Genomic DNA, 26,353 nt, shown 5'->3' on the forward strand with positions numbered 1-26,353 from the left:
CAAGAAGTTGCACTGTTTTTTCCATTCAGACTGTCCCGTCATCTGACACAGGTTTGGCTTGTGGGTATCATGGACTGAGAAAGAAAGCCTTGAAGAGATCTACCAACCAAAGCATGATAATGAAATTCTTCCATTATTCCAAGTCACATCAAATCACAGGCACCCCAGGTCACGGACTGGGGTGTGATACCCGCTATATCACATAATTACACCAAGCTAAGCTGACCGCTTTTCAGGAAAAAAAAGTAGTAATCTATAATTAATTAAATCTATAATTATATAATCTACAGTTATGAAGATGAGATGGAATAATACATGAAAATTGCTTAGAACAGTCTCTGGCACATAGTGACAACCTATAAGTGTTAGTTATGAGGGTTATTAGTGTTCAAGTAAAGACTCTCTTAGGCTACCTGTTATGGGCTGAACTGTTCCCTTAAAATTCAAATGTTGAAGCCCTAACAGCCATGCCTCAGAATGTGACCATATTTGGAAGTAGGTTCTTTAAAGAGAAGATTAATTTAAAATGAGGCTGTTAGGTGGGTCCTAATCCAATCTGACTGGTATCCTTATAACAAGAAGATATTTGGACACACAGAGAGACACCAGGGATGTGCATGCATAGAGGGATGACAACGTGAAAAAGGCAGCATGAGGGTGGCCATCTGTAAGCCTAGGAGAAAGGCCTCTGAACCCTGCTGGCACCCTGATCTTAAACTTCCAGCCTCCAGAACTGTGAGAAAATAAATTTCATTGATTAAGCCACCAAGTCTGTGGTATTTGTTATGGTGGCCCTAATACACCACTTTTACTTAAGCCCTCCCTGTACCTGTACAATTACAATCTGTTCCGCCAGCTAACTGTTGCCCTTTCTCCCAGTGTCATTCTCAACCCCAGCAGGAGGACAGCCACCCTTCAAAGAAAAAAGGCTCTCCTGTGGCTGTTTCTGGCTGGGGTCAGGGAGGAATCACTGGAACATGCTCCAGGAAGTCTCCTCCTGTGCCCCAAAGCTTTAGATAGCATAGATATGGCCAGAGATGGCAGTTTCAAAGCTGAGCTGCCTGTACAATAGTCAAAGGCTCACACCCTCCCCAAGTGGATATCCCTTGATTCAGACCTGAAGTCCGTGAGGACCCTTCTTTATTTCCACCTGATGCCCTTGTGTCATGCTCAGAGAAAAGCTGTGCTTCTTGGGGCCATTTGTCTTTTGGTTATTGCATCTATTATCCATACATTATCTCCATATAATGACCACTCTTGGTTATTAAATCCAATCTCCATTTCAGTTAAGAGTCAACCCTGTCTCTATACCTCAGACCAGTTTTGAACTATCACTCAGGCACAGTGTTATGGTCCCATGTTGAAAAGTGTGACATTGTAACCTTCCAGAGGGCTAAAACTGAGTTCATGAAATTCTCAGGGTTTACACTAGGAGCAGGGCCACATTACTATGCAGATCCATTAATACCCTTTCAGTAATCAAGGCGAAGAACAGTCACCAGTTCTGCTAAAAGAAAAGATCAGCTTTAAGACCTGGGCATCATCTTCTGTTGTGGGGAGGGGCTTTTATGTTTGTTTTATCGTGCACAAATCTTCACGTTTCCAATTAAAGAATTTCTTCCATCTCCCTTCCTCTAGGATAGGGGAGAAGAAGATGGAATAACTGACACAAGGAGGCCTGGGAGGCAGGATCGGGCATAGTGATGCTCTGGTGAGGGAGGTAAGGCCATCATTATTCTCACAGAGGGTAGGGCAGGAAGCAAGAGAAGGCAGGATGGTCAAGTCCAAAGGCAAAACCAAGGTTCACAGCAAGAGGCTGCAACAGAGAGCAGATAAGAAAGTTGGGGATTCTGGAGTCAGATCACAGAGAGACTTCTTAAGGAAATGAACGTTACACAGTGAGAAGATATAATTTGTGGGACAAAGTGCAGGTGAGGTAAAGGATACAAAACTGGTCTGAACTCATTTTGGAATAGATATTTCCTTTAAAATATAGTTCACAGTCAAAGGAAACTTCAGTCAAGCGGCAACATTACAGGAGGAGAGAACCCAGATTTGTTGCAGAAACCCTCATGCTTCTCCTGTCTGGCCACTCTGTGCAGGGGTCTAGCACGTACGCTCCCCTCTTCTGGACTCACTTCCACACTCTCCCTGTGCCAGTGCTTGCATCGTCCCTGGTCAAACAGAACTCTCTTGGATATTGTAAATACTCGTCATCCTGCTACAACCCTTGCTCAAATACGTCGGGGAGCTTTCTCATTATTGACCACAGCAAATCTATTTTCATCTGCTTGTTTTCGAGAACTCAGCTTTGCCCCAGCTGTCCACTCTCATATTGTTTGACTCCCCCACCGTAACTCCTGTCCAATGCTAACAATTCTCACCACCCCACCAAATAAGCCCCACTTACGTACACCTTTGTATCTAAGAGTTTTTTAGTCATTATGCTGGGAGCATTCTTTCACCTGGATACACAGCTAGTCCTTTCCATTTTGTGAGGTAAATGAGGTCTTCCTTACTCCACGAAACCTTCCCTGATAATGCCCCGTGGTTCATTTGAGCTTTTGAAAGCCTGGCAAGAATACCACTTGGGTACACACACATGCACACACACACTTTTCTGTTCACAATCATTGATAGACAAAAGGCTTTTTATTTTTTCTATTACAGTATGGAGAAAAGAATCGATGGTTGGGGGAGGCTGGGAAGAGGAGGAAGATGAAAAAAGGGTTTCTTGCTGGGCCTGTTGGACTGAATTAGAAAACCGAATATGGGCAGGGAGAGGGAGATGAAGGCCAGTGAGTAGGAATGACAGATTTGGATAGACAAAGCCCAAAACAAGTTGATTTGGGACTCTGGTTTAAAAAAAAAAAAAATTAGACCTGGGGAGAACATGCTCACTGCCTCTGAAAGGAAATAGCACCACTTTGGCCATTCAAAGCTGAGAGCTTCGGGAAATTTTCAAGACCACATTATTATTGGAACCTCGTCAAGGACACTGCTGTCTTTATGATGGGCAGGGGCAGGGGGACCTTCTTCACACTTCTTTGGGGACAGCAGGCACAATGAGGGGAGACAGACATAGAAGAAGAAAAGGCAGACATAAAATTTGGTGCTGGGTGACTGCAGCTGACAGACTTGTGTGAGCTCCTCGTGTCACTGCTGGGGACTCACTAAACTCACGGTGGAGGGGTAGCTTGGTGCGGGTGTGGGCATTAAGGTGCTGCTTTTATCAGGCGAGGAACCGCTGAGCTGGCAGACATTTCAGTTACATACTTACAGCTTATTACACATGTGCAGCTGTTGCTGTTCATGCATGTCTTATAAAGCTGTGTACTTTTACTTAAACTCTTAAAACTTTTAAAGTTTAAATGAAAACTCTTACATGAACTTAAAACTTTTTTTCTTTAACTTAAAACTCTTTACAGGAATGAATACATCATTGGTGTTCAAGAACTTTTCACTGATGAATTGTTAAGTGTTCAACTTTGGGATGATAGACTGAAATATAGAAAAACATCAGCATAAAAAAATCACAAACTCTTCTCAGGATGACCTAAATTCTTTGGGTTTTTAATGACTTTACTTAATGATTGCCTTTGGATACTACATTCTTCCTTTCATTCACAGGAAGACAAGTTATCCTTTTAAAGACCCGTGGCGTCCAGGTTGCTTTAGAGTATATTACATAAAAACTGACTTCCAAGTAGGAAATAGAGGCGAGGGCTCCCTAAACCCATGTGGCATCCAACTCTGGGGTTGCTCTTTGCCCCAGTAGTTGTCACTGTGAAAGGAAGCCTTCGCTGGCTTAGTTATTAGAGTCTGAGAAGCATTCTTCCTTTGCTCTGCTGAATGCTGGAAAGGCTAGGCTCAAAATTCAAGATGCTCTGGTCCCTCAGCCAATGAGCCTTAGATCCAGAGGGAGGCACTTGGTCCCTTAACTACAAGAACGGAAGTGTCCCAGCACACTTGGCGTCATTACCAGAGAGCTCAAGCAAGGACAACTACTTGGAGTGGCAGTTTGAGTCCTGAGCTAAGCAGATGGCCATATATGCCTGTAGAAATGCTGAACAAATTGTGTCAGGATACACGCACAGGGAATTTGTCTCGGTGTGAGACTCTCCTTCTTATCCAATTTGGGTAAGGTGCCTTTAGCACATCACTTATAATACATCTTGTATTCTCACTATAGAAAACAGATCAAAGCAGCAGACAATAATTACATCATTTATTAAATTCAAAACACTGTTTACTCCACATGAATAATCTAATTTAATCCTCTCAGCAGTTCTATGAAGGATATACTATTATCACCCCTGTTTTTTCAGATAAAAAGATGGATATTCAGAGAAATGAAATAACTTGCTCAGGTCACACAGCAAATGAGTGCGATCTGGAATTAAAATCGGATACTTAGCTACTATCATTCACTTCCTAATTAGAATACACTCTTCGGGAGTAACTCCAGTGTTTATTGTAAACTAGAATACAATCTTTGGAGCCAAATAGATTCGCGTTCCCATCCAAGCTCATTCGTGCATCGCCTAGTGCAATTTATTTATACGTTATGAACTTCATTTCCTCATCTGTAGAATGGGGATAATAATAGTACCTAAACTGGTAGACTTTGCACGGTTAACCCTTGCCCCAACAGTTGTTTATATTCAGTCTATATCCCAAAGTTAAACAATGTCAAAAATAAACATAAAATGAGATAAGCGAAGTACTTGAATCAAGTACCTAAAGTTCTTAGAGCATAGTAAATACATTTGAAATTTTTTTTTTTTTTTTAAGAAGCACAATGCTAAGAGATGGCATGGGAACCGTTGGGTTAGAGATAGGGGCAGAAAAGAGAAGATAAAGCCAGTGAGATACCCCCTTCTTAGCTGTGTTAGTTACTGAAAAGTACCCAAGGTTGCCTAAGGTTCAAAATTAACAGATAATAGATAGATTTTGAAAAGGGAATTCCATGGGCTTCCACAGTACAGAGCTTATTTCACTCGTGTGTTTCCACTTCTTTTTCAAACCATAGACATTGTTCCATTGCAGCCTCAGTCCTTTTTATCTTCCTAGCTTCTGATTTCAGGCCTCTAGGTGGCAAAGATAAGACTCTATTAAATGGCCATGCAAATGAGGGGAAGAGGCGTTTATGCCTAGATAATCGAAATAAGTGACTAGCACCTACTCATATTGCTGTTCATACATCACGTAGGCAGTAATATCAGAGGAATGCTCTGTGAGTGTCTGTGAATTCACTAATTTAAAAAAAAACTTTCCTTATTTTGGAATTTGTTATATGCATGCAATACATGTGTGAGTGTGTATGTGTACATATCTTTTTTTTTTCCTTTTTTATACTAACAGATGCATCTTCCAACATTTATTTTCCTTAGATTAAGTCAAAAATGATTTTCCATGTGCACATCAGTTGAATGATAGGGGAATATGGCCTGGACGTTGCCACATGACGGCCCCGCTGATCTTAATGATGAACAAACAGCTTAGCTGAAGCAGAGATGGAATCGCCTCCAGAGCAGCCAGAGAAGGCTTCAGAGGTGCGCTGAGGTTCTCACCATTCTATCCAGGAATACACGAAAGAAATTTCTACCAGTGTCCCACATGCAAGAAGGATACACACATGATCCACGGTTATGAGCCAAGTGGAGTTAAAGAAGGAAAAGTCCCAATTTTTTCCCAACCTTTTTTCTAATTTCTTACAAGTAGGCCGAGTTTTATTTCTAGCACGGGGACTGACCCAAGTCATGGCCCACACTATTTCCTTTCCTTACTTTCCCCTCCTGCTGGGAATCTTTAATGACAGTTTCAGTGACCGAGGAGCTCTGCTGGAGGCAAGTGAAAGGGATGTCAAAAGCACCCACACCAAGTCCTTAGCTGCTGCGCCCTGCCCCACTTGGTGGGTCCATCTGACTCCCAGACCAGGCCTCTGGAAAATTAACGTCTGGGGCACTGCAAGCAGCAGGAGCTTTGGTCTTTTATTGTGTTCTTTGCATAATGATGTGAAGTCCCTTATCTTGCTAGCCTGAGAGCATACAAAATGCAGACAAAATTCTAAAGAGCAGAGTCCTCTGTATTCTCTGTTTGGGAACCAGCAGGCTCTGTAGCAGTGGGGCACGGGGGAGGTCTCACCACAGTCCATCCAAAGTATCAGGAGAGGGGGCTGCTGTGAGGTAGCTCAAGCCTTTTGCTTCTCCCTCTTTTCTAACTGCCAGCCTACTTTTTGCTCATTATTTCCATCCCACAGAGGGCAGGTGGAAAAAGGGAAGAAAAGGTAAAGTGTCTGAACATTGATAAGGAATGTCAATCAGTCAGTCAGTCACCAAATACGAACTGAAAGTACCTTTGCGCAGGGCCCAGTGCAGGGGCTGCCTGTTCTTCTGTCCGATAGATTGTCTTTGCCCCAAATGGCCAGAGCAATGTTTCAGATCTTTGCTACTCTCCGTCAGGAGGCAGGGTTGATTTATCTTCCCCTCGAACCCAGAAGGGACTCCATGACTGCCTCAACAAGTGGAAGGTGGCAGAATTGACCTTGCATGACTTCCGAGACAAAGTGATAAAAGGTGTTATGACTTCTGCCTGCTTCTTGTTCTCTCTTGGGCCCCTAGTACTTGGAAACTAGCCACCATTCCATGAGGAAGCTCAAAATAGCCCAAGCAGAGGAACTGCGTGGAGAGGCCCACACAGAGAAGACCCGAGGCCACCAGCCACCAGCCAGCATCAACCTCCAGTCTTGGGAGTGACAAACCTTCAGATAAAAGTTGATGGAATTCAACTGTTTGGTGTCACTAGATTTTCAGGTCATTTCTTATTTAGCGATAGTGGAACATCTTATGTAGCCACTGGAACATCTGTTATCACTTTAATCAGCACCAGGAGAACCCATATTCAAAGGAAGCACAGGATGATCATTGAGTGTCCTTTTACTGTGGTTACTGGCACCAGATTGGAGGTACCAGCACCACGTTTGACAGGTGAGTAAACTGAGGCACAAATCATAGCTTCTCTAGGTTCTTACAGTGAGGGAGACTCAGTATCAGCATTAAGGCCTAAGTTCTCTGATAACTACATGGTGGAATTACCTCTAGACAAAACAACAATGAGAAAACAAATGAACAAAAAACAAACAAGGACCACTTTTTTTAAATTAGAAAGAACAAACAGAACAAGGACTATTTGAAGGCATGAAATTTACAAGGAACTTTCGTATCTGTTACCTCATTCGGCATTTCTAAGGCTTCCTAAAGCCACATCACAAATGATGTTAGTTAGGATCCTAATATAATTGAAAAGGAAACTGAGGCTTAAAGAGTCTCAGTGCTTGCCTTAGGTCCTTCAACTAGGGACCCTCCGAGCTGGCAGCCTGACTGCAAAGCTTCTATTCTTCCCCCAAACTGTTTCTGGTTTGCTAACTCTAATCCTAGGCTGTGACACATAGCCAATCTGCTGTGGAAATTCAAAATGCTTGGCTGATTTCTAAAGTATTTTATTAAAATTTGGTCCCCCCCACACCATTTCCCCCAGTCTCCTTTCCCCATCCCTGTCACCTAAATCTTCGCTTACTGGGGAGGGGGCTTCTGCCGTGGATGACCCAGAGAAAGGCAGCCAGCCAAATTCCCAGAAGATGGAATTGGAATCCCTTGCAGATGAAAGTACTTTATTTAATGGAGTTTAATAAATTAAGGGAATGAGCCTAAGTGAGTTCAGAGAAGAGGGTCTCGGTCTTATAAAGGCACACATGTAACAAAATCCAGAGCGTGGCCCTCTGTTAATCACTGTCTCCCATTAGATGCTTCTCCAGGTCTCCCGTGGGTATTTACCTTTGCTGGTTGACTTTGAGTTTTCACAGTCACTTTTTTGACCATAACCACATTTAAAGGGCATCTCTAAAGATCAAAGTTAAATCCTCCTCCCACAGAGAATGATTTTACTGCTGAAAAGAAAGAAGTGCTGAATATGGAAGGTAACCAGAAGGGGGACAGAGGTTAGTCTGAGCCCCAGGAAGAGAACATTTACAGTCTGCTTTCCTTTCTGTTTCTTTACAGTGGGTCTGACTGCTTCTTCAAGCGGCCTTTTTTCCCATGACAACGGAGACAGCAAAAGGGTCAACAATGATCAGGTGTATATAATTTGTCACGTTTGACAGTCCGGGGTCCAAGCTCCTCTCTGATAATAGCGGTTGACCTGACCACTAAGGTGGAGCCCAAGGGACAGGGCAGAATGAGGGTGGGACATTGAGGCTTACTATGGTTAGGAAGCTTAGGTGCTCTCTTCTGTGAAATTGAAATCGTATTCTCCTGCTGGTTCTGATGGGCTGCAAAGGTTAAATAAAGCCCTCGCTGGAGCAAATGGTGGTGATGAAAAGAGAACTGCCAGCCATCAAAATAAAACCCCAATACCATGGGAGAAGCTGGTAAGGGAGGCAGCCACAGAAACACCAGAAGAAGTTTCCTGTACATATACACTTCACTGCTCAGCACTTGCATTGGGACTGCATTCTGCCTGGTCTCACAAAGCTGACTGTGCCAGTCACTAAAAAATACTGGAATACTTCTATACTGGTGGCTAAAGAGCTGCCGCTCTGAGGCTCCTCCTTTCCCGTCTCTGCCCTAGGGACAACTAAAGGGTCAAAGACTGGCACAGCGAATCCTCCGGGACCCTGCTCTGAGGCAAAGAGTTGATGCCCTGTTGCCCATGTCACATAAGTGGTTACATATCTGAATGTTTTCCCTGAGCAGGACTGTGGTTTTTTGATGGCACAGGCAGTGGCACGTGAAGATGGTTAGAGATCTGGACTGGGCTAGGAGCAGTCTCCTTCCCCCAGAGGGGGTCCCTGAGCATGTTTGCTGCAAAAGGGGTCAAAAGGCGAAGGGCAAAGGAAGCAGACCACTTCATCACTCTCTTCACTCCATAGGGTGCTACTTTAAAACTCTGTTCTAATAAAAGGCACTGGCTACCAGCTGGGTCAATGGGGAGTTTTATTTGGCTGTGCGACCTAACATCTTGGTTCCTGGAAAATTTTAACTGTCTTCTACTAAACGTTTATGATGATAGATGGCCACACTGCCCTGATCACAGAGAGCTGAAAGCTTGGAAGAAGCATCAGCTATGAGGCTTGGCTGCAGTAGGCCATCAGAGTCTTTATGTCACCCGCGGCATGGATAATAGAACAGCCTGGGAGCCAGGATAAAGTTCTTGAGCTTTCATATTGACTGAGAGTAGGAGCCTGAAGAATTTCCCATGGGGCCCGGGCTTTATGGATCTGGACTGGTAGCTTGACTAAAGGATCTCAATCTGGTTTGTGGTGACAAGGAAACAGGGGAAGTGACACAGTTCAGATCTGATGTGATGAGCTCCTTCAAGGGGTAAAAAGACACTAGTCTACCAGGGGTGAGGATGGCACTTTCTGCAATTTTCTGTAAGCATTAGGGAGAGGAGGAAATGTAGGTGGCATGTGCCCTTGGGTGTTTCTTTGACTTCTGGAGTCATGGGAACTTTCCCATTTTTTCCCTCAAAGACCAATTTTGCTGCTAGACACACCCTAGGGAGATGCACCATGTGATTCCTTTCGATGTTTTCATCCCAGTTGCTCTTATAGTTCCTGGCACCTAGTAGGTATGCAATACCTTTTATTAATGGATAAAAATCCCACAGCATGCTGGGAAATGCAGAAACCTTCCTTCCCCTGCCAGCATCTCTGCCGCTAGCCAGACTTCCCGTTTTATCTCTCGGCTATGAGTAGTTTTGATTAAGACTTACACCCCAGGCTTGTCCATTTTTTAAAACCAGCCGCACCCAGTGACCGTTACTTGTTCGAATTTAAACAAGAAGCCACTGACCACTCCCCCCAGCAACTTAAGGTTCTTTTCCTAGAAGCTATGATCTTATCTGACAATTTCCCCACGTGACAGTTTCCGTGGCAACCGGTGCCCTTACAATCACAGAACGCCCATGAGGAGACATGCATGCAGGGGACCCTTGGCTCCCCTTCTTCCAGCTAAATCTAAAGAGCACCCTGACAAGAGGACAAAAGCAAACCGAGCCTAGAGAAGCAAGGTGTTCTGCTTCATGCCCTTCCACCCTGCTGGACAGAAAAGGCATAGCAGGAGAGACCCCATTTTATTTCATTTTCTCACAGGGAATTGGGAAAAGAGGAACCCCTAAATCCATTTCCCACTTCTTAATGGCCGTTTCCTTTCCATGATTCATGCCTGAGGAGCTGCGCGTGGTGACCTCATGCCCATCTAGTCCTGAGTGTGCAGCATTTCCAACTTTCACATCTGGATGAACCATTCTATCCAAGGTGTTTAGTTCTTTTGTAGCCCAGGGCATATGGTTACCACATTGTTGCAGTGACACGTGGCAAAAGCTTTGAGGATGGGAGTAATGGAAAAAGGTGGTGCCTAAGGAGGTCCGTTTTGGGGGCTGGCTCAGTAGCCCTGGCCTCGTCTCTGCCTATTTCGTTCTGCTCCTCTGTTCCTTTTACATCCTCTGTTAATTTTTCCCTTCTGTCTTCTTCACTTATTCCTGCATCCTGCTCCCATTCCTTCTCTGTCTCTTGCTCCTTCTCTTGCATTTTAACGTTCTATTTTCAATAATTTCTCTTTTTGTTATATAAGACCTCCCTCCCCTTTCTCACCTTTAGACACCTGTTTAATATACATTTCTGGATTGTTCTTTGGGTGCCTGCAAACACCTCAGTGAAAATCAGCAGTCCTTTTGCTCAGTCTCTTTGCTCAGTCCAGCTTTCCTGCTTAGAATCGCTTTCCTCATCCCATCAGCCTCATCAAATCTCATTTATTCACCAAACTTTTATGGAGGACCTACTAGTGTCAGGTATTTGGCGAGGCACAGGAGATACAAAGATAAATGAGACTTAAAAAAATCACATTCTTGCCCTCAAGGATCTCAGGTCTGGGGAGATGACTGACATCAGAACAGATACTCATATTGGGGTGGGCTGAGATGACAGTGAGTGAGGCACTTAGGGAAGGCTTCCTAGAAGTGGTAGAGCCTCAGAGAGGTGGAAAGGGACCTTCCAGAACTCCGTGAGTCCCACCACCTGCTCCAGGACATTTTCCTGCCCTCTGCAGTCCTCCACAGTAACCTATCACGGGACCTCCACAGTAACCTATCACCGTCGATTCAGCACTTTATTCTAGACCGCCTTGTCATACCACTTTTATTTTTATGGACCTCCACAGTAACCTATCACGGGACATCCACAGTAACCTATCACGGGACATCCACAGTAACCTATCACAGGACCTCCATAGTGCCTCCACCGTCGATTCAGCACTTTATTCTAGACCGCCTTGTCATACCACTTTTATTTTTATTTAACTCCTGCCCTATATCGTAGTTCTTCACAGGTTTATGTTCTGTCTCTCTAAGTAGTTTGAGCTTTCAAGGATCAATTTTATTTGTGGTTTTATTAACACTTACTAGCTGAGCATCTCGGTCCCCTCAGCCTTAGAATGGGTACAATGACAGGAGCAACTTTGGAGGGTTAATGTGAGAACCGAGTGAGTTAACATATAGAGGCAGGTGAGTGCCAACATCTTTGAGAAGCTGCTTAAGAAGCGAGACTGTCGGGATTGGGATTCGGCACCAACTGCTTGTTAGCTCTGTGATTTGGGGGAAAGTTTTTTAACCTTTCCGTTTCAGTTTTCTTTTGGTAAAATAGTGAGGACAACAATAGTATTCTAACACACGCCTGTACAATTCTAACAAAAAGACCTAGCTTAGGGAGTACTTACTATGTACAGTACAGTGTACTTACTATGTACTATGTACAGTATGTACATAGTAAGTACTCCCTAAGCTTAGTCTTTTTGTTAGAATTGACAGGTTCTATACAGAAAATACACTTCACTTTTCTGGGCCTGTTTCTTCACCTATAACATATAAGGACTGAACTTGATGATCTGGAAGACCTCTGGCAGTGCTTCAATTTCAAAATCATTAATGGATTGCTCTTACATTCCCATTTGCCTGGGACACTCCCAGTTTTTGTCTATTGTACAGAAATTGCTTAATAAGGGCTCCTTTCACTCTCAAGTTTACCCTGGTTTGGATGATGCATTCTGCTGCCATGCTATCTATAAGTAAGTTTGGGTATCTTAATGTGTCTTAGCTTCATGGGCCCATTGGTTGTCGTCTTGCTCTCTCTTCCAGGGAGGAGGTTAGGGAAACCAAGGACAGCCACGGCTATACACAAGAAGCCAAGCATCCACTCATCTTGGAGCTCAGACTCCATCTCCGGTACACAGCTGGCCTTTCGGTTGGCTGCCACCCTCAGAGCAGTCGCCCACTGGGTTGGCCTTCATCTTTATTTGGCTTGAGTGCCAAACCTAGGCAGTCTGGCACTGGGCTTCCTGTCTCTCAGCATCCATCTATAGGAAAGGCAGATACTTTGTGAACAAGTCCTGCCATAGTCTTCCAATGAAAACATCTCAGTGAGATTACATGGAGATATTTTCTTTGTCAATCTCAGTAAAGCTATTCGAATAGAAAACCCAACTGAAGCCCACTGACAGCTCCTAGGGACTTGAGACTGATTTAGTTACTCTATAAAGGGTACTAGTGTTCTGGACAGGCAGGGGCTACGCCTGTCTGTCTCAAGGCCCCACGTCCTAGTAGCAGTGAGGCTTACTCCTTGACATTCCAAAAACTTATGGGAAATGGGTAACTAGCCTACCAGGTGAGGATGCCCTGAGAAGTACAAATACCTCATCAAAAAGCTTCCCAGCTCCTCCTCCCTGCTCGGTTCCCTTTATTTCTGGCAAAGACTGTCAGGTTCTTACACTGCTCTTTCTGCTTGGTTTTCTGCATGCTCCGGATCTCCTATGTTCATCATGGGCTTGGTGATATTCATGAGAAGGACAAACTGGATCATGTCAACCTTCCCAAGCCTGCCATTCTCAGGAAACTGGGAGCAACATGCCCTTGGGGGAACCTTGGGATGCCTTGCTCCTTCTAATCCTTAACCAAGAAAGGTTTCAGGTTGAACAGCCTGAATGATCTTTCGAAAGGTTTGAGGGTTGTGGGAAAGAACAAGACCATGCTCTTCAACCTCGGTCTTATAATAAAATCAGAATTAAGAAACATCGAGGGGCACTTGAGATCTTGCTCTCCAGCATATATTGTCAGTTTGGCTCAAATAAACTCATAAAAATTCTCTACAAAACAAACAAACAAAAACAACGAAAAGAGTTTATCTAAGCTTATTATTCTTTTACATAGAAATAAATTGAATTCTTTAATTTGATCCTCTAGGCCAGCGCTGACCAATAGAAATTTTTGCATTCCGAAGCGTTCCAAACTCTGTGCTGTGCAGTCAGAAGCCTCTAGCCGCGTGTGGCCCCTGCGCATTTGCGATGGGGCTAGTGTGCCCGAGGAACTACATTTTAAAATTTCATTTAATTTTAGTTAATTTAAATTTAAACAGTTACATGTTGCTAATGGTGACTACACTGACCAGCATAGGTTCTAGACACTTGTACTTGGTGGCCACACTATGTGCCATTCAGAACACGCAAAGGTTGCTTTGGATATTTCTTTAACACATCCTGTCTCATTATGGGCTCACGAAACAGATTTGTCACCAAAAGGCATTCATTCATTGATGCATTCATTCATTTAACAAATATTTACTGGACATGTGCTATGTACCAGGCACTGTGATAAAAGTCAGAAATATGTAAACAGACAAATGACACTAGAGAGTTTTAATGGCATTTGATTACTACGAAATGAGAAGATTTGTAGAAACTTTTTCTCCACTGATGTGACTTGTCCCTGCAGTGAACTAAGTATTTGACCAGATGCAGTTTATTTTGTGAATACAAGAGTCACCTTGGACATAAAAGCAGCAGCTCCAAATCTGCTGTGTAATCACTGTCTGTGCTCATTGGCTGGAAGGTAACAGTAGGAGAAGAACCTGATTTAAATACGGTAGAAATGATGGTATATTGTGAAGATTAAATTAAATAAGAGAGGTCCACCAAAGAACTCAAAAAGTGTAAGGCAGTGTGCTCAGTGTTACAGTGAGCTCATGAAACAACCTGAGGCTGTGGCTTCCCCAATACAGCATCTCTGAAAGCAGTTCAGCAGCCGGCGCATCACCTCATGAGAAGGTGGCAGGACTTGAAGTAAAGAGATGGCATAATCGACTGCCAAAACAGGGGGATTTCAGAGGAGGGAGAAGCAGTGAACTGAGCAGGAATGTGGCTCAGGGACAGGCTGTTAACACTTCAGTGACTGTCAACAAATGTACTGAGGGACTTTCCCTGTCAAAAATAGCCAGCTAGGGCCTCAGGTAAACATTTGGTCCCATCCTCTAAAGGCCACCACCACCCTCAAAGGCTTATTCTTATTTGTGAGGGATTTGCAAGGACACTGTCTCCATTTAGTAAAATGTTGTGGCTTTCACTGGAGGGTCCTAAAACAGTACCAACATCTCCAGGGATCCTGCAGTAAGATTCCCTGCACCCTGGAAGGGTTGGAAGGCATTCTGTTTACTCAGGCCCCTGAGCCCAGGTCCCAGTGGGTGGGTGACTATATTTTAAACTGGAGCTCACACACTGCGCTGTTGGCCCTGCAACAGATCACCAGTGCTTCTCAAAACTTTAGCCTTTAGGAGAGCAGCAATCTCGATGCGCACAGCCTGGAGGCTCTGCCTGGTGGCCCTTCCCTGGCGGCCCTTCCCTGGAGGCCCTTCCCTAGGGGCACAACCTGGAGGCCCTTCTCTTTTTCCCTTTGGGTTAACAAGATTTGCATGAAAACAGGATCTTTGCTGCTGCACATTCTCTCCTTCCTCTCTACTTTCCTTCCTTTCTGTTCACCCTGTCCCTATCCCTCCCAGGCCATGGTCCAAACATCATCTAAGCAACCACCCACCACCCTAACTCGAAGAAGTGGCTCCCAGAAATAAGATGCTCAGATTACCTTGTCCCTCTGAAGGGAGGGCTGTATGGTACTAATCCACTCCAGGCCCCAACTGTCAGCATTGGCTGGCCTGATCTAATTGAGAAAGATTTGATCTAAAACATTTACTCTCGTAAACCAGAGAGATTACTGAACTGTATTTAAGAGGGGTTTCCCCTCCCCTCCCAGCAGATTAATCCTCCTAATTATTTTTAATGTAGGCTAATGTTAAAAAATTTGTGTTCTCTAAGCACACAGAAAACAACCTGGGCAAGTAGAGAAGGAGGGGGTGAAGTGTAGCAGAGCGTGACAGGCCAGCCCAGGAGGGAGGAGGCTGACCATGTTGATGGGGTCTTGATCTTGAACCCAATGTTGTTGAAGGATTTCTCCAACTTAATTTCAGGACTACTTCTGCGAGCATCAGATGTAAACTCCAAGAGGAAATGTGGCATATAGAAAAGATGTCCTTCTTAGATACCATTATTTGCTGTGATAACAGGTTTATTCTTTCAAGACCCCTGTAGGTCCCTCGAGACCTTTCTGGAGCACACCCTTCAGGTTACAGACCATCTGATCATTCTCCCTCCTTGAGCACGTGCATGCACATCCCTGAATATTCTCTCCAATATACAGCTGCTCTTCCAATCCCCGCTTTGGGTCAGAGGATTTCAAGGGAGATTACTCTCTGCACTTACAGAGCACAGACATGTGTAGAAGTTGATGGCAAGGAGGCATCGACTTCCTTGTAATATCAGGGCAAGTGAATCAAAGTTTATGTGTCCCTCACACAAGAGGACAAGAGGCCCTGCCTGAGGGTCTGGCTAGGCCTGATGCAACTCAGACGTGGCCCTTTGCTCCTGCAGCAAGAGGAAAATCCTGTCAAAATGGCTTAACGATCTTCTAATATTTCCATGCAATTAAGGCCACATCTGTCTCCCAGGCCCCGCACTCCTTTGCTGGTGCACAGACATGAACCACACAGTCTGTCTTGTCGACCTGGAAGGTAACAAAGAGCCCCATTCATAACTGTAGGCACTTTCACCATTTTTTTTTCCAAAGTAAAATAGAGTTTTCACTTTGAGAATAACCTGTGTGGCAAGCAAGTGAAGGATTTTTCCCCCCTAATAAATCAAATTCAACAGCCTAATAAAATGCTGGCTCCCCCTCCCCCCACTCTCTCCCTCCCACTGCCCACTCTCTGGCCAACAATCTCTGAGTAGAGAGTAGTGGGCCCACTCAGAGGAAGTGGAAGACTATAAACTGGGAGCAGATGATGGGAATTAAAACACCCTTTGAAGGTGCAATGGGCTCGTTGGGTAGATTAAGGATTGCGATGGGTGAGGGCGGGGTGGGGTGGAAGAGTGGGTGGGTAGGTAGTCTGCCTTCCCTTTCCCTGTTTTACCCCCTTTTTCAGCCTTTCTGGGCTTGTTTCAAAATGCTCCTTTTCTTCTGCTGCTCCCTCTACCCGACGCACAACCCATCCCTAAACATTGGGCAAACCTCCTGCTTCCTCCTTTTGCATGGGGAGGAACAAGAGAACCATGTGCCTACAGATGGAGCAAGGACTCTTGGGCCACACCTGCAGCTGAAGCCGGAGCCGCCTCTCCTCGGAACAAGGCTATGAGATCTCCCCCGTCTTTGAAGCCCAGAGAGTGAGTTTGCAGGAGATAAGTGCTGATAAGCATCGGGTTTGGTGCTTATCCGCAGCAAACACAAACTTTTGAGGTTCTCTCTGCACTCAGAGACCATAGAGACTCTAATCAGAAAACAGAAGGGAAAATGCAAAACCAAGCAGTATTTGCTGCTGCTTTTTCTTCTTCTTTTTTTGTTTTGTTTTGTTTCGGTCTACACACTGGAAATCCCAACCTAGATACTGTAATATAGGGGACTCCAGAGCAGAAATGCAGCCCTCGGTCTCTGCATTGTTTAACTTTTTTGTTCTGACATCAATGGAGAAGATGTTTTCAGTTCTGGACATAAGAGGATGAGCCAGACATTGATAACAGTTACAATCTGCCTATAGAATATTTTCTTTTCTAATGTGCTTTTGCAGGCTTGCCTAATCTGGCCCTCATGACAACTCTCTAAGGTAGAACAGATGGTTTACAAGCAAAGAAACAGCCTGAGCTAGGTTTTGTGACTTGTCCAATGTCACGTCACTTGAAGTGGGGGTGCCAGAAGTAAAAGCCAGATTCTTCTACCTTTAAAGTTGGGTTCTGCTCATTTTATCCCATGCAGAAGTTCAGCTGCTAGAAGATTCCCAGAAATTGAAATGCCCTAGAACCTGGGCATCCTGCCTGGAAGCATTTGGAAAGCTAGGGTATCAGTGGATGAACTAAGGTGGTGGGAGCTCTGAGCTTTTCAGTACTTGAGTAATGCAAGGAAGGCAGAGACTTGGCTGTCCTATATTTCAGTGCATTGGCTATATCTGATTTCTTAGTACAGGACGTTAGCAAGAAGCACCTGTTGAAGATGTAATATAGAGTGGAAAGAGCATAAGGACAGGGACTCCAGAGCCCTGGCCTCTGATTCAACAGTGACCACAACTATGGGGTCTTAAGCAAAGACGACGTCCTTGATTTTCCATTTCACCTTCCATAAAATGAAGGAGAGGAACAAGATAGCACCCAAGGTAGAAGAGTAGGGGATGATGAGGTTAGCACGGAGAGTGTTTGCTCCCCCATGAGCACATTGTCTAAAAATTATACAACTACAATGACAGTATTAAGGTAAAACGTCGACATGACTTATTAAGACTAAAATGAAAAACACAATGGTAGAATCTGGCTACACTTACCTCTCCTAGCTCCAAAGTTCTATGGTGCTACTGTGGGAGGCTTTAGCTCAGGGAACTATTGATGACTATTTATGTACGTAAAGATTACGAGTTATTTCCCCACAAATTCTTATTATCTTATTAAGCAATTCTGCTCTTGATTGCCAAGCCCTCAATATTGTGTGTGTATGTATATATATAAACATATATATATGTGTGTGTATGTGTGTGTGTATATACACACACACACACACATATATACTATCCATATATATGCTATATATATGTGTGTGTGTGTGTGTGTGTGTGTGTGTGTGTATACACACACACATATATACTATCCAACTGCAATGGTCAATATTATATATACATAGAAAGCAAACTCTTCACAGAAACCTCACAAATAACATTATAGCAAAAGTATCTGGACCTCGGCCTAAAAGAAAGTTTCCTGGAAAAAGTGATATATCAATTCACATGATTTATCTTAGGAACCTCGATAAACCCTTAATAGCCACTTCTAGGATGGAAAGTGAGACCATAGGGGCATGGAGAGGCTGGACAAGATTTCCTCCAAGGGTTTATTCAAGTTGTGGAGCTCACTGACCTTAGAGGGAAGCACCCTGCTGCAGAGGGCCGGTGCTCAGGTGTGGTGGTGGCCATCTAGAGAGATGCAAAACACGCTCCATTTGTGTCTGTCTTATGAGTTCATTCACGAATGCCTTATTCTGTGCTCTGTATTATTATTATTATTATTTTTTCCCAGTTCCCAATTAACATGATCCTGAAGATAACACTATGAGGTGGGTTGGAGAGTGTACTTCAGAGATGAGGGGATGGAGCTATGCTGGCCCCCAGGACGCCTTTCTTTCTCTCAGTTCTATACCAAGAAGTCTTTCTCCTGCTTCGAGGGCCTACTCCATCATCACTACGTAGCAAGCTAGATTCGACAAACTCAGTTTGAAAAGAGTCTTCAGAAGTCCTAGTCCATTTAAGAATTAAATCTACTGCAGAAATATGCCTCTGTAGCTCAGAAAGATACGCACACTCTTTTTATATACACTTATAGATCCTTTAGAAAATGTTTGCTTGGGGTATGAAGAGGAAGGATCAACATTACCGTCTGCTTCGAATCATCCTTTGGGACATAGACTGGGGCTGAACTGATCTGGGATGCTGAATGAGGCTCTATTGCCAATGACAAAAGGTCTTAGTCTTTTTCATGGTCCTACAAACACACCTGCACATGCATAAGTACCCATAAATTATAATGCATTTTGAAGCTGCTAAATATTGTGCCATAAATATTTAACTTACACAAATAGTATTATAGCAGAAAGTATGCACATAGACAAAGTAGTGATTATCTTTTCTAGAATCAGAAAAAAATTAAAAAACATTCTTTCTAGTTTTCTTTTGATCATATATACAGTATTTGCTGAACATTTGCTTTGGAAAACCAGCAAACAAAAACACAGTTTATTGGCAAACTATTAGCCATAAGCTTTTGTTTTTAGATATTATAGCTATAGTAGAGATTTTTATGTGTATCTGGCATGTTTTGGGTGTGTCTCAAGAAATCTCTCCAGGTTCCTACATTCTTAAAGTTGCTCAAGTGACAAACTAATTCAGGATATCAAGACAGTTAAAATTTCAAGTGTGACAAGTCTGCTACAAGTACATATCTTAAGGATTTCAGAAGCCAAAGTGCTAAGGCCACCATCAAAAGCTATAGCTTATCAATTCACATTACCCCTTTCGTTGGAGGTTTTCAGAATGTAAAAATTATTACCAGATCTTTTTTTTCTAGCAATTTCTAACGAATTGCCTTGCATATATTAAATGGATGTGAACAGTTCATCAGAATGAAAAACAAAGAATAATGTACTTATGGTGGGTGGGGTGGGGGTTGGGGCCCTGGGGGGCATTGTCTGTTTAGCTCAAGTAGCTTGCATTTCCTGTTTAGTGGGGTTGGGTGAAGGGTTTAAGAGGAAAGTCTCAATGCTAACCAAGATAGATAGCCTCACTGGTGATGCCCAATGAACTGAGATTTGGCCTCTGGATACCAGATGGAGGCTTCAGTACTAGGAAGCTCCAAGATCAACCACTCCCCAATACCAGCTGCTTGCTTCAATTGTCTTTTGTCCTATTCCTTCCAAGGTCCTCCTTTTAAAATTGGATTAAACAGTCTCTCAGACCAGCACGTGAGACTCTTGTAGGTAAATTTAAAAACATCTGAATCCTAATACTACTTCCTGTTTGTGGGAATCATATGACTTTCCCACTGGACCTGGCATATAAGGGTGGGAAGGCTCCAAAAGGCCCATGAAATTCATAAGTACTTCACAATTTGTTCTCCAAATATAATCAAATTCAGACTGCTGTTCCATTCAGCTACCTAGGAAATCACAAAGACACACGTGTTAAAAAGTTACCTTTTATTCATCTATCTTAGCTAAGGACTTAATAATACTGATAATCACTATGATTTTTTTTTTTTGATCATCAATCTGATCTCTCAAGAAATTATGCCAACTACACAGTCACAAAATTCTCCTAAATTGGAGGCCAGCTCCCTGAAAATTAAAACCAAATGGTTTATTTTTTTGGATTTCTCTAAACCTTAGAAACGATAGGTTCATCTTAAATCTTTCAGTACAAATGATAACCACTATTACCTTTAAGTTATTACAGAGGAATTTAAGCAATTAGCAAGGAGCCAGAACAAAGTCCTGGACTGGTTTAATCCCTATATTCAGCTCAGTCTCTGCCTCTCTTTTTTTAATGGAAATAGTAGAAGATGCATTTTTTTTTAAGACTTATTTCCTTCCATACTGTTATTATAGCAGTAATAACTCAAATTTTTAGACTATTTTATAGTTTAAAACATTATCTTAACAGGAGCCTTCCCACATCTATAATCTTATTTAAGCACCTAATAAACTGGAGAGCTGGTAGCATTATTTCCCTCCCCGACTTTGCTGATGAATAAAGGAAGGTTCTGAAAGGCTGAGACCTCATTCCTGGTCACAAAGCTGGTATGTAGAAGGATGTGAGCCCAGTTCTCTGGACTCCAGATACCCACCTGGGGCCACCTTTTCTCTGATGCATTCTTTGCCCCAAAACACCATGTTGGTAAGTACACTTATTTTTCATACTGATGGTGTTTTATTTTCCCCTTTTGATCTTGCTTTCTTGGTTAGATTGTAGGCAGTTTTAAGGCGAGATCTTTATCTGTTCGTTACCATTTTAACTTGCAGTGGGCTCATTAAGGCCCAGAGACACTTGGTGATGGATAGCATGCCCTGGACATGAGGCTGCTGGCTTTGACATTTTAAAACTGCACACTTCCTTCAGTGACACAAGGTGCCCGAGCAACAGGCCTCTCTGCCATTTTCTCAAACCAGGAAACGAAACTGGCCACCAAGAGCAAATGACCACCAGCCAGAACATTAGTGCAAACCAAGCAGAACACACCAAGATGCAAAACCGCGTGGGTCAGAAGGACAAACACATTCAAATTGCAGTTATCTTTGAAGAAATGTACCAGGTTTCTTCCTCTCACTCTGGTTTGGGTCACAGTCATCCTCAGCTTTTAAACAGGTTAAATCATGTACTTGTGTATAAACTCATCCTTTGGCCCGCCTTTCACTAAAATCGTGGGCTCTGCATTGCACATGGCACAAATACAGCCTTCTCTAGATGTTTCAGTTGAATGTCCTAAGAAGAAGGCAAGACTGTTTAATGTACAGAAGAACACATTTTTTTTTTCCTCACATTTTCCTTTCTATATCTTTTCTTTCCCATCTCCTGTCTCTTTTGTAACCAAGTCAAATCTCTGGCCCTGGTAGCACTGGGAGGCGGCTGGGGCATCAGTAACAGTAATCTGAACCCTTGCTTCTTAGAAGCAAGCCCCATAATGATCATGTGTGCTGGGTCTCCTCTCCTCACGCTGCTGATGGCAACCCAGATAAGAGGAGCCTGTGGGAGCTGACACCTCTCCGAAAAGGGCCAGTTTCTCCAGCCTTTTTCATTCTGGTAGGCCAGTAAGGAGAGGGAGAGGAAATAAAGAGCACAAACTACTTTGCATATGAATGCATCAAGATGTGTCATTCTGGGTACCTTTGTTCCTTTTGAAAGGAAGGGAGGCGGCCAAAGAGAGTAGCTAATTAGACAAAGACAGATGGATGGGCGCATCAGAAAAAAATTCGGCTGGATCTTGTAATTTTCACAGCTTCTTATACCACACGTGATGTGGCTGCCAACTGAGTCCAAATGGCAAACGTGGTCTTTGTAGCTCAATGTGTGACACTCAACAGATTCTAGACCAAGGCTGGATTTGCTGCCTGTGACTCACTTTGCTTATTATTATTATTACTTAAAAAAAAATTTATCCTGGCCCAATAACTTAGCTATGTTCATTCAGCATAAATTGGGTTAAAAGGAATGAGGGGAAAGCAAGAAAACTTGCCTTAGAAATGGGTAGAGCTGCTGGGATGCTCCTTGCAAAACGAATCCTATTAGTTTTTCTCAGTGTGGTTCCTGCACTTAGTGCATCAAAATCAATTGAGGTGTTGATTTAAAATGAAGCTTCCTGGGACCATTGCAGATCTAGTGAATTAGAATCTTAGGAGACGGAATCCATGAATCAGCACTCTTTACGCTAAGTGAGCCTTAGGTGGATTCAAGTTCCAGAACCTGTGTTAGGGGTTCAGGAAAAAACTGTTCTATCATCACATTTATTTGGAAAGCACCACAAATAATCTTGCATCTCTCCTTCCCTTGGAGATTCTTGATGTATGTTCGCAGATGCAAGGTTCTGATAAGTCCTGAGGCAAAGAGGCCCATACGTATATAACCCAGTGTGGCCCACACTGATTTGTAAAAGGCACCTTTGAACATCCCTCAGACACATATTGGAATCAATAAAATGCCTTAATAGACACTTTATATCAAGTCATTGGAGGACCCTACCTACCTGGGTCTCACTTTTCTTCTTTTCCTGCCATAAACCACCCAAACCAAGATGAGAAAGAGGTGTGGCTGGGCAAAGACAAATGCACTGAAGCTCAAGGGAGCAATTATTTTGGGGGTGAGGGGTGTGGTGCTTAACTAACTGCTTCTTAGAATCCTAACTTGATTTGGTTATGCCTTAAAAGCAATGTTGCAGATTCCGTCCTCCCACCTTCATCATTTATGTGTAAATATGATACCTTCAGAGGGACTTTCCTTGAGTCCCCCGATCTAAATTACCTCCAGCCTTAAGTTCTTTCTCAGAGCACTCTTCACTTGTTCTCCATTATACATACCATGTTTATAATTATATATACACTTGTGGAAGAGGGTGATTCATGCCTCTCCCTTACTGGACTGAACTCCATGAGGGCAGGATCTCTGGTCTAGTGTGTTCACCTGTGCACCCAAGGACTTAGCCTAATGCCTGGTACACAGTAAGGACTTAATCCATATTTGTTGCCTGAGTGAATTACAGAATTTTAATCTAGCCATTCACACAGAACATGTGAGTCAGAGTGATTTAGACTTATAGTGGTTCTGTCCACACATCAGAATTTCCTGAAAAGCTTTTAAAAGATTTGAGGTTCTGTCCTGGACTTTCTATGTGAGGAGGAGGATAGAGGCATGCAGGAATAGTGTGCTAATCAGTGGCTTAGTCAGGGAGAAAGGAGGGTACTGGTGAATTCCGTTCCAGTCTCTTCTCTTGACTTGCTACAGGTTTTAGAGAACTCTGTGAATGTTTTGGTGCCTCAATTTCACTGTTTAGAGTCCCATTTGTCACTCCAAAATGACATTGCAAGATGTCTACTTAAGTGTTTTGAAATCCTAAGATGAAAAGCCATTCTGAAGTTCAAATCATGGCTGCTATTTCTAGTGTGGTGGGTTTCTATCACGTGGTGTTGAACCTTGGGTTCTGCCAAATGCTTTTAAGCATGACTTCGAGAAGGAAGATTTTACTGACACTGCTCCTTTAACAAAAAAGACTGCTTAATTTGTTAACCACCCTTTTTCACTTGACCTCTCGTTTTGTGGTGCAAAAGTTACACAAGCAGACCGTTAGTCGTGCATGCTGGCTCGGTAGTGTTTTTCCCACCGAAGACGGCTATCTATGGTGAGGCAATTTGTACCCAGAGAAGATGACAGCAAACCTTGCAGACACCGCAGTCAGGTCTCAGGCGGGGCTCCAGCTCCCCGGGCAGTGGCCATATCAGTGCTGGCTCTTCCAGCCCAGGTTGCTGGCAGCACAGGAAGCAGAGGGCACTGCTAATGTACATGTCACTGTGTGGCTTCTGGTCACGGCCTCACCCTACCTTCAAGCCTGCACAAGCTGCAAGAGCGACAGGAAACGGCCAGGGGTGTATATATAGCCACATTGTGTTTATCCAAAGGTGCTGTTTTGCACAGATTATTATGAACTTTTTCACGGGGAGAGGACATGGCATCTGCCCTTTCCACGGGGCCTCCTTGGGAGCTTGTAAAATTAATCTTTCTACCTGAGAAGAAAGAGGGACATGACATCTTTTTAGTTGCTTCATTTGCAAAGTGAACAGACCAGTGCACTTTCTTTTCCAAAGGATCCATTCAGCCAAGACTCCGAAAGGATGGGAAACAGCAGTGGGAAAAGGTGGGATTTCCAGGAGCCTCTAAATACAGCCCATCTGGGAAAATTTCTCATTCCATAGATTGAGTTTCCCCTGAAACTCATTAATTAGGCTTTCCTTCTTCCCCCACCCCCCGTCCCACCCTATTACATTCTCCTGAAAAATAAAGAAGAGTGTCCATTTATGGTGTGTGCATCGAACCCCTCAGTCTAGCTCCCCAAATTCTACCAGCAGCAAAAACAACAGCAAAGTCCTGGGTATCCAGGCTTGTAGGGTTCACCCCACAGATCAGCTTCGTCCTCAAACGGGAGCCAGCCAGGAGAAAGGTTTCACAGCGCAGAGCCCTCCTTCACTGCTCTGGGTGTGATTTTCTTGGGGTGCCAGTTTCTTTTATCAACATTCTAGACTACAGGCATATTCTTGAGCTGGGCTATGGCTTTGGCAGTTTGGGTTGGCCCTTTACCATGCTCCTCTCCCTGCTGCATAAACGGCGAATGAGTATACGGAACAGTGGAGCTATTGAAACACCGGTCCCACAGAGGTAGGTGTAAGTGCTTTGGTCTAATGTGCACACTGGGTGACCTTGAGCAAATTAGGAAACGTTTTTGAGGTTCAAGTTCTCATCTGTAAAATAAGGATGAATAAGGCTGTGAGAATTAGATGAGAGAATATAATTTTTTTGGCACAGTACCCACATAACCAAATACATTACATGGTAGGCAGAGATGAGGTAGCAAAAATATGAAATCAAAGTGGGTTTTGAGAGTAGAAAGAATTCTGCAGAGTGTAGACCCTGATTTCAAGATTTTCAACTGTTTTATGTCCTACAGAGTTTTGTGCTAACTTAGTTGGCTGGCTCATTCAATAAGGATAAACTCTGTATTCTCAGATTAGAACTGCTTAGAGGTCAGGCATTGGTTCTATACAGTTCCTCAGAGCACTCTCTAAAAGGGTGTCTCTTAATAAACGTGGCACCTAAAAGTCGTGGTTCTTCCTATTTTGAAAAGACATTAAAGTTATAGATGCATTTGGAAAAACAGAGGCATCCATTTAGTGCAAACGTTCTGGAGAACAGTTGATAAGTTTTCCCAGCCTCCCAGTTCCCAGCCAGCGCCTGGGATACGTTCTCCCGGGCTGGTCCAGAAGAACCCAGCTCAGGAAGCAGAGGGAATGCTTCTTCTTTCCATCCTTTCAAAACAGATAGGAAGTATGTCCATCTATTTTGAATACTTTTTATTTCGTACTAATAGGTCAAAGGGAGTAAAGGCGACCCAAGTTGGACTGAACCTGAAAAGCCTGCTCAGTGGACTTGAGCATTTTCCATGGAAAATCCCATGTATCTCAAGCCTGATCCTTGTCTTTTCCCACCTCTTTCATTGTACTGAGTCCCAAACCATTGTTCAGTCTTCTTACTGAAAGTTGAGAACTCGGTGGCAGGGGCCAAAGCCTGTGGCTGTGTGTGCTTGAGATTAAGACTTTTATCTGATCTTCGACAGCTTGCAGAGGAAATCCTGTTCCAAAGCTCAGAGCCCTGAGTGAAAGGTTGCCAGCAGTTCTTCCCTCCCACCTGCTAGATAAATCAGGACACCTGAAATGCTAACATAGTCTCATTGTTTATAAATATAATAAGCTCACTTCCTGTCACTCTATTAATCCCTCCTTTTACTTTTTTTTTTTTTTTTTTTTAATACTGAGCATAACAAAATCTCTGGCAGAGCCCCGTCGGTGTCCTTAGTGTCCTCATTCATACCTCGTCAAAAAGCATCAGTGCCTAGCAAAAGATGCTCCCCGCAAGATGAAACTGTTTCATCTTTAGGATCCACTTGGGAGCCCAGCCAGCTCTTTGTGAACCAGCACATGCCCAGGCAGCTCTGTCATCACTATGGAGGCCCAATGTGGGTCTCAACCCCTTGAATCAGAGAACTCCAGGCAGAAAGGTGTGTTCTCTGGTGGTTGGAGTAGAGGTTCTGGAGAGATGTAGGTTCCTTCCATTTCTTTCACTCCACACCCTAGCTAG

General features: G+C 43.6%; 1 protein-coding gene across 1 annotated transcript in view; it reads right to left on the bottom strand.

Moving 5' to 3' along the window:
- Positions 1–10,965, bottom strand: part of FLI1 (Fli-1 proto-oncogene, ETS transcription factor) — a 63,462-nt gene extending 52,497 nt beyond the window's left edge. The window contains exons 1-2 of the mRNA XM_011380929.2: positions 10,961–10,965; positions 8,575–8,580 (exon numbers count right to left, since the gene is read on the bottom strand). Coding sequence (XP_011379231.2) covers positions 8,575–8,580; positions 10,961–10,964 — 10 coding nt within the window. The 5' untranslated portion in view covers position 10,965. The remainder of the gene's footprint in view (positions 1–8,574; positions 8,581–10,960) is intronic.
- Positions 10,966–26,353: the final 15,388 nt, after the last annotated feature.

Source organism: Pteropus vampyrus, unplaced genomic scaffold (assembly GCF_000151845.1).
Source record: "Pteropus vampyrus isolate Shadow unplaced genomic scaffold, Pvam_2.0 Scaffold416, whole genome shotgun sequence".
NCBI classification, from domain to species: Eukaryota; Metazoa; Chordata; class Mammalia; order Chiroptera; family Pteropodidae; genus Pteropus; species Pteropus vampyrus.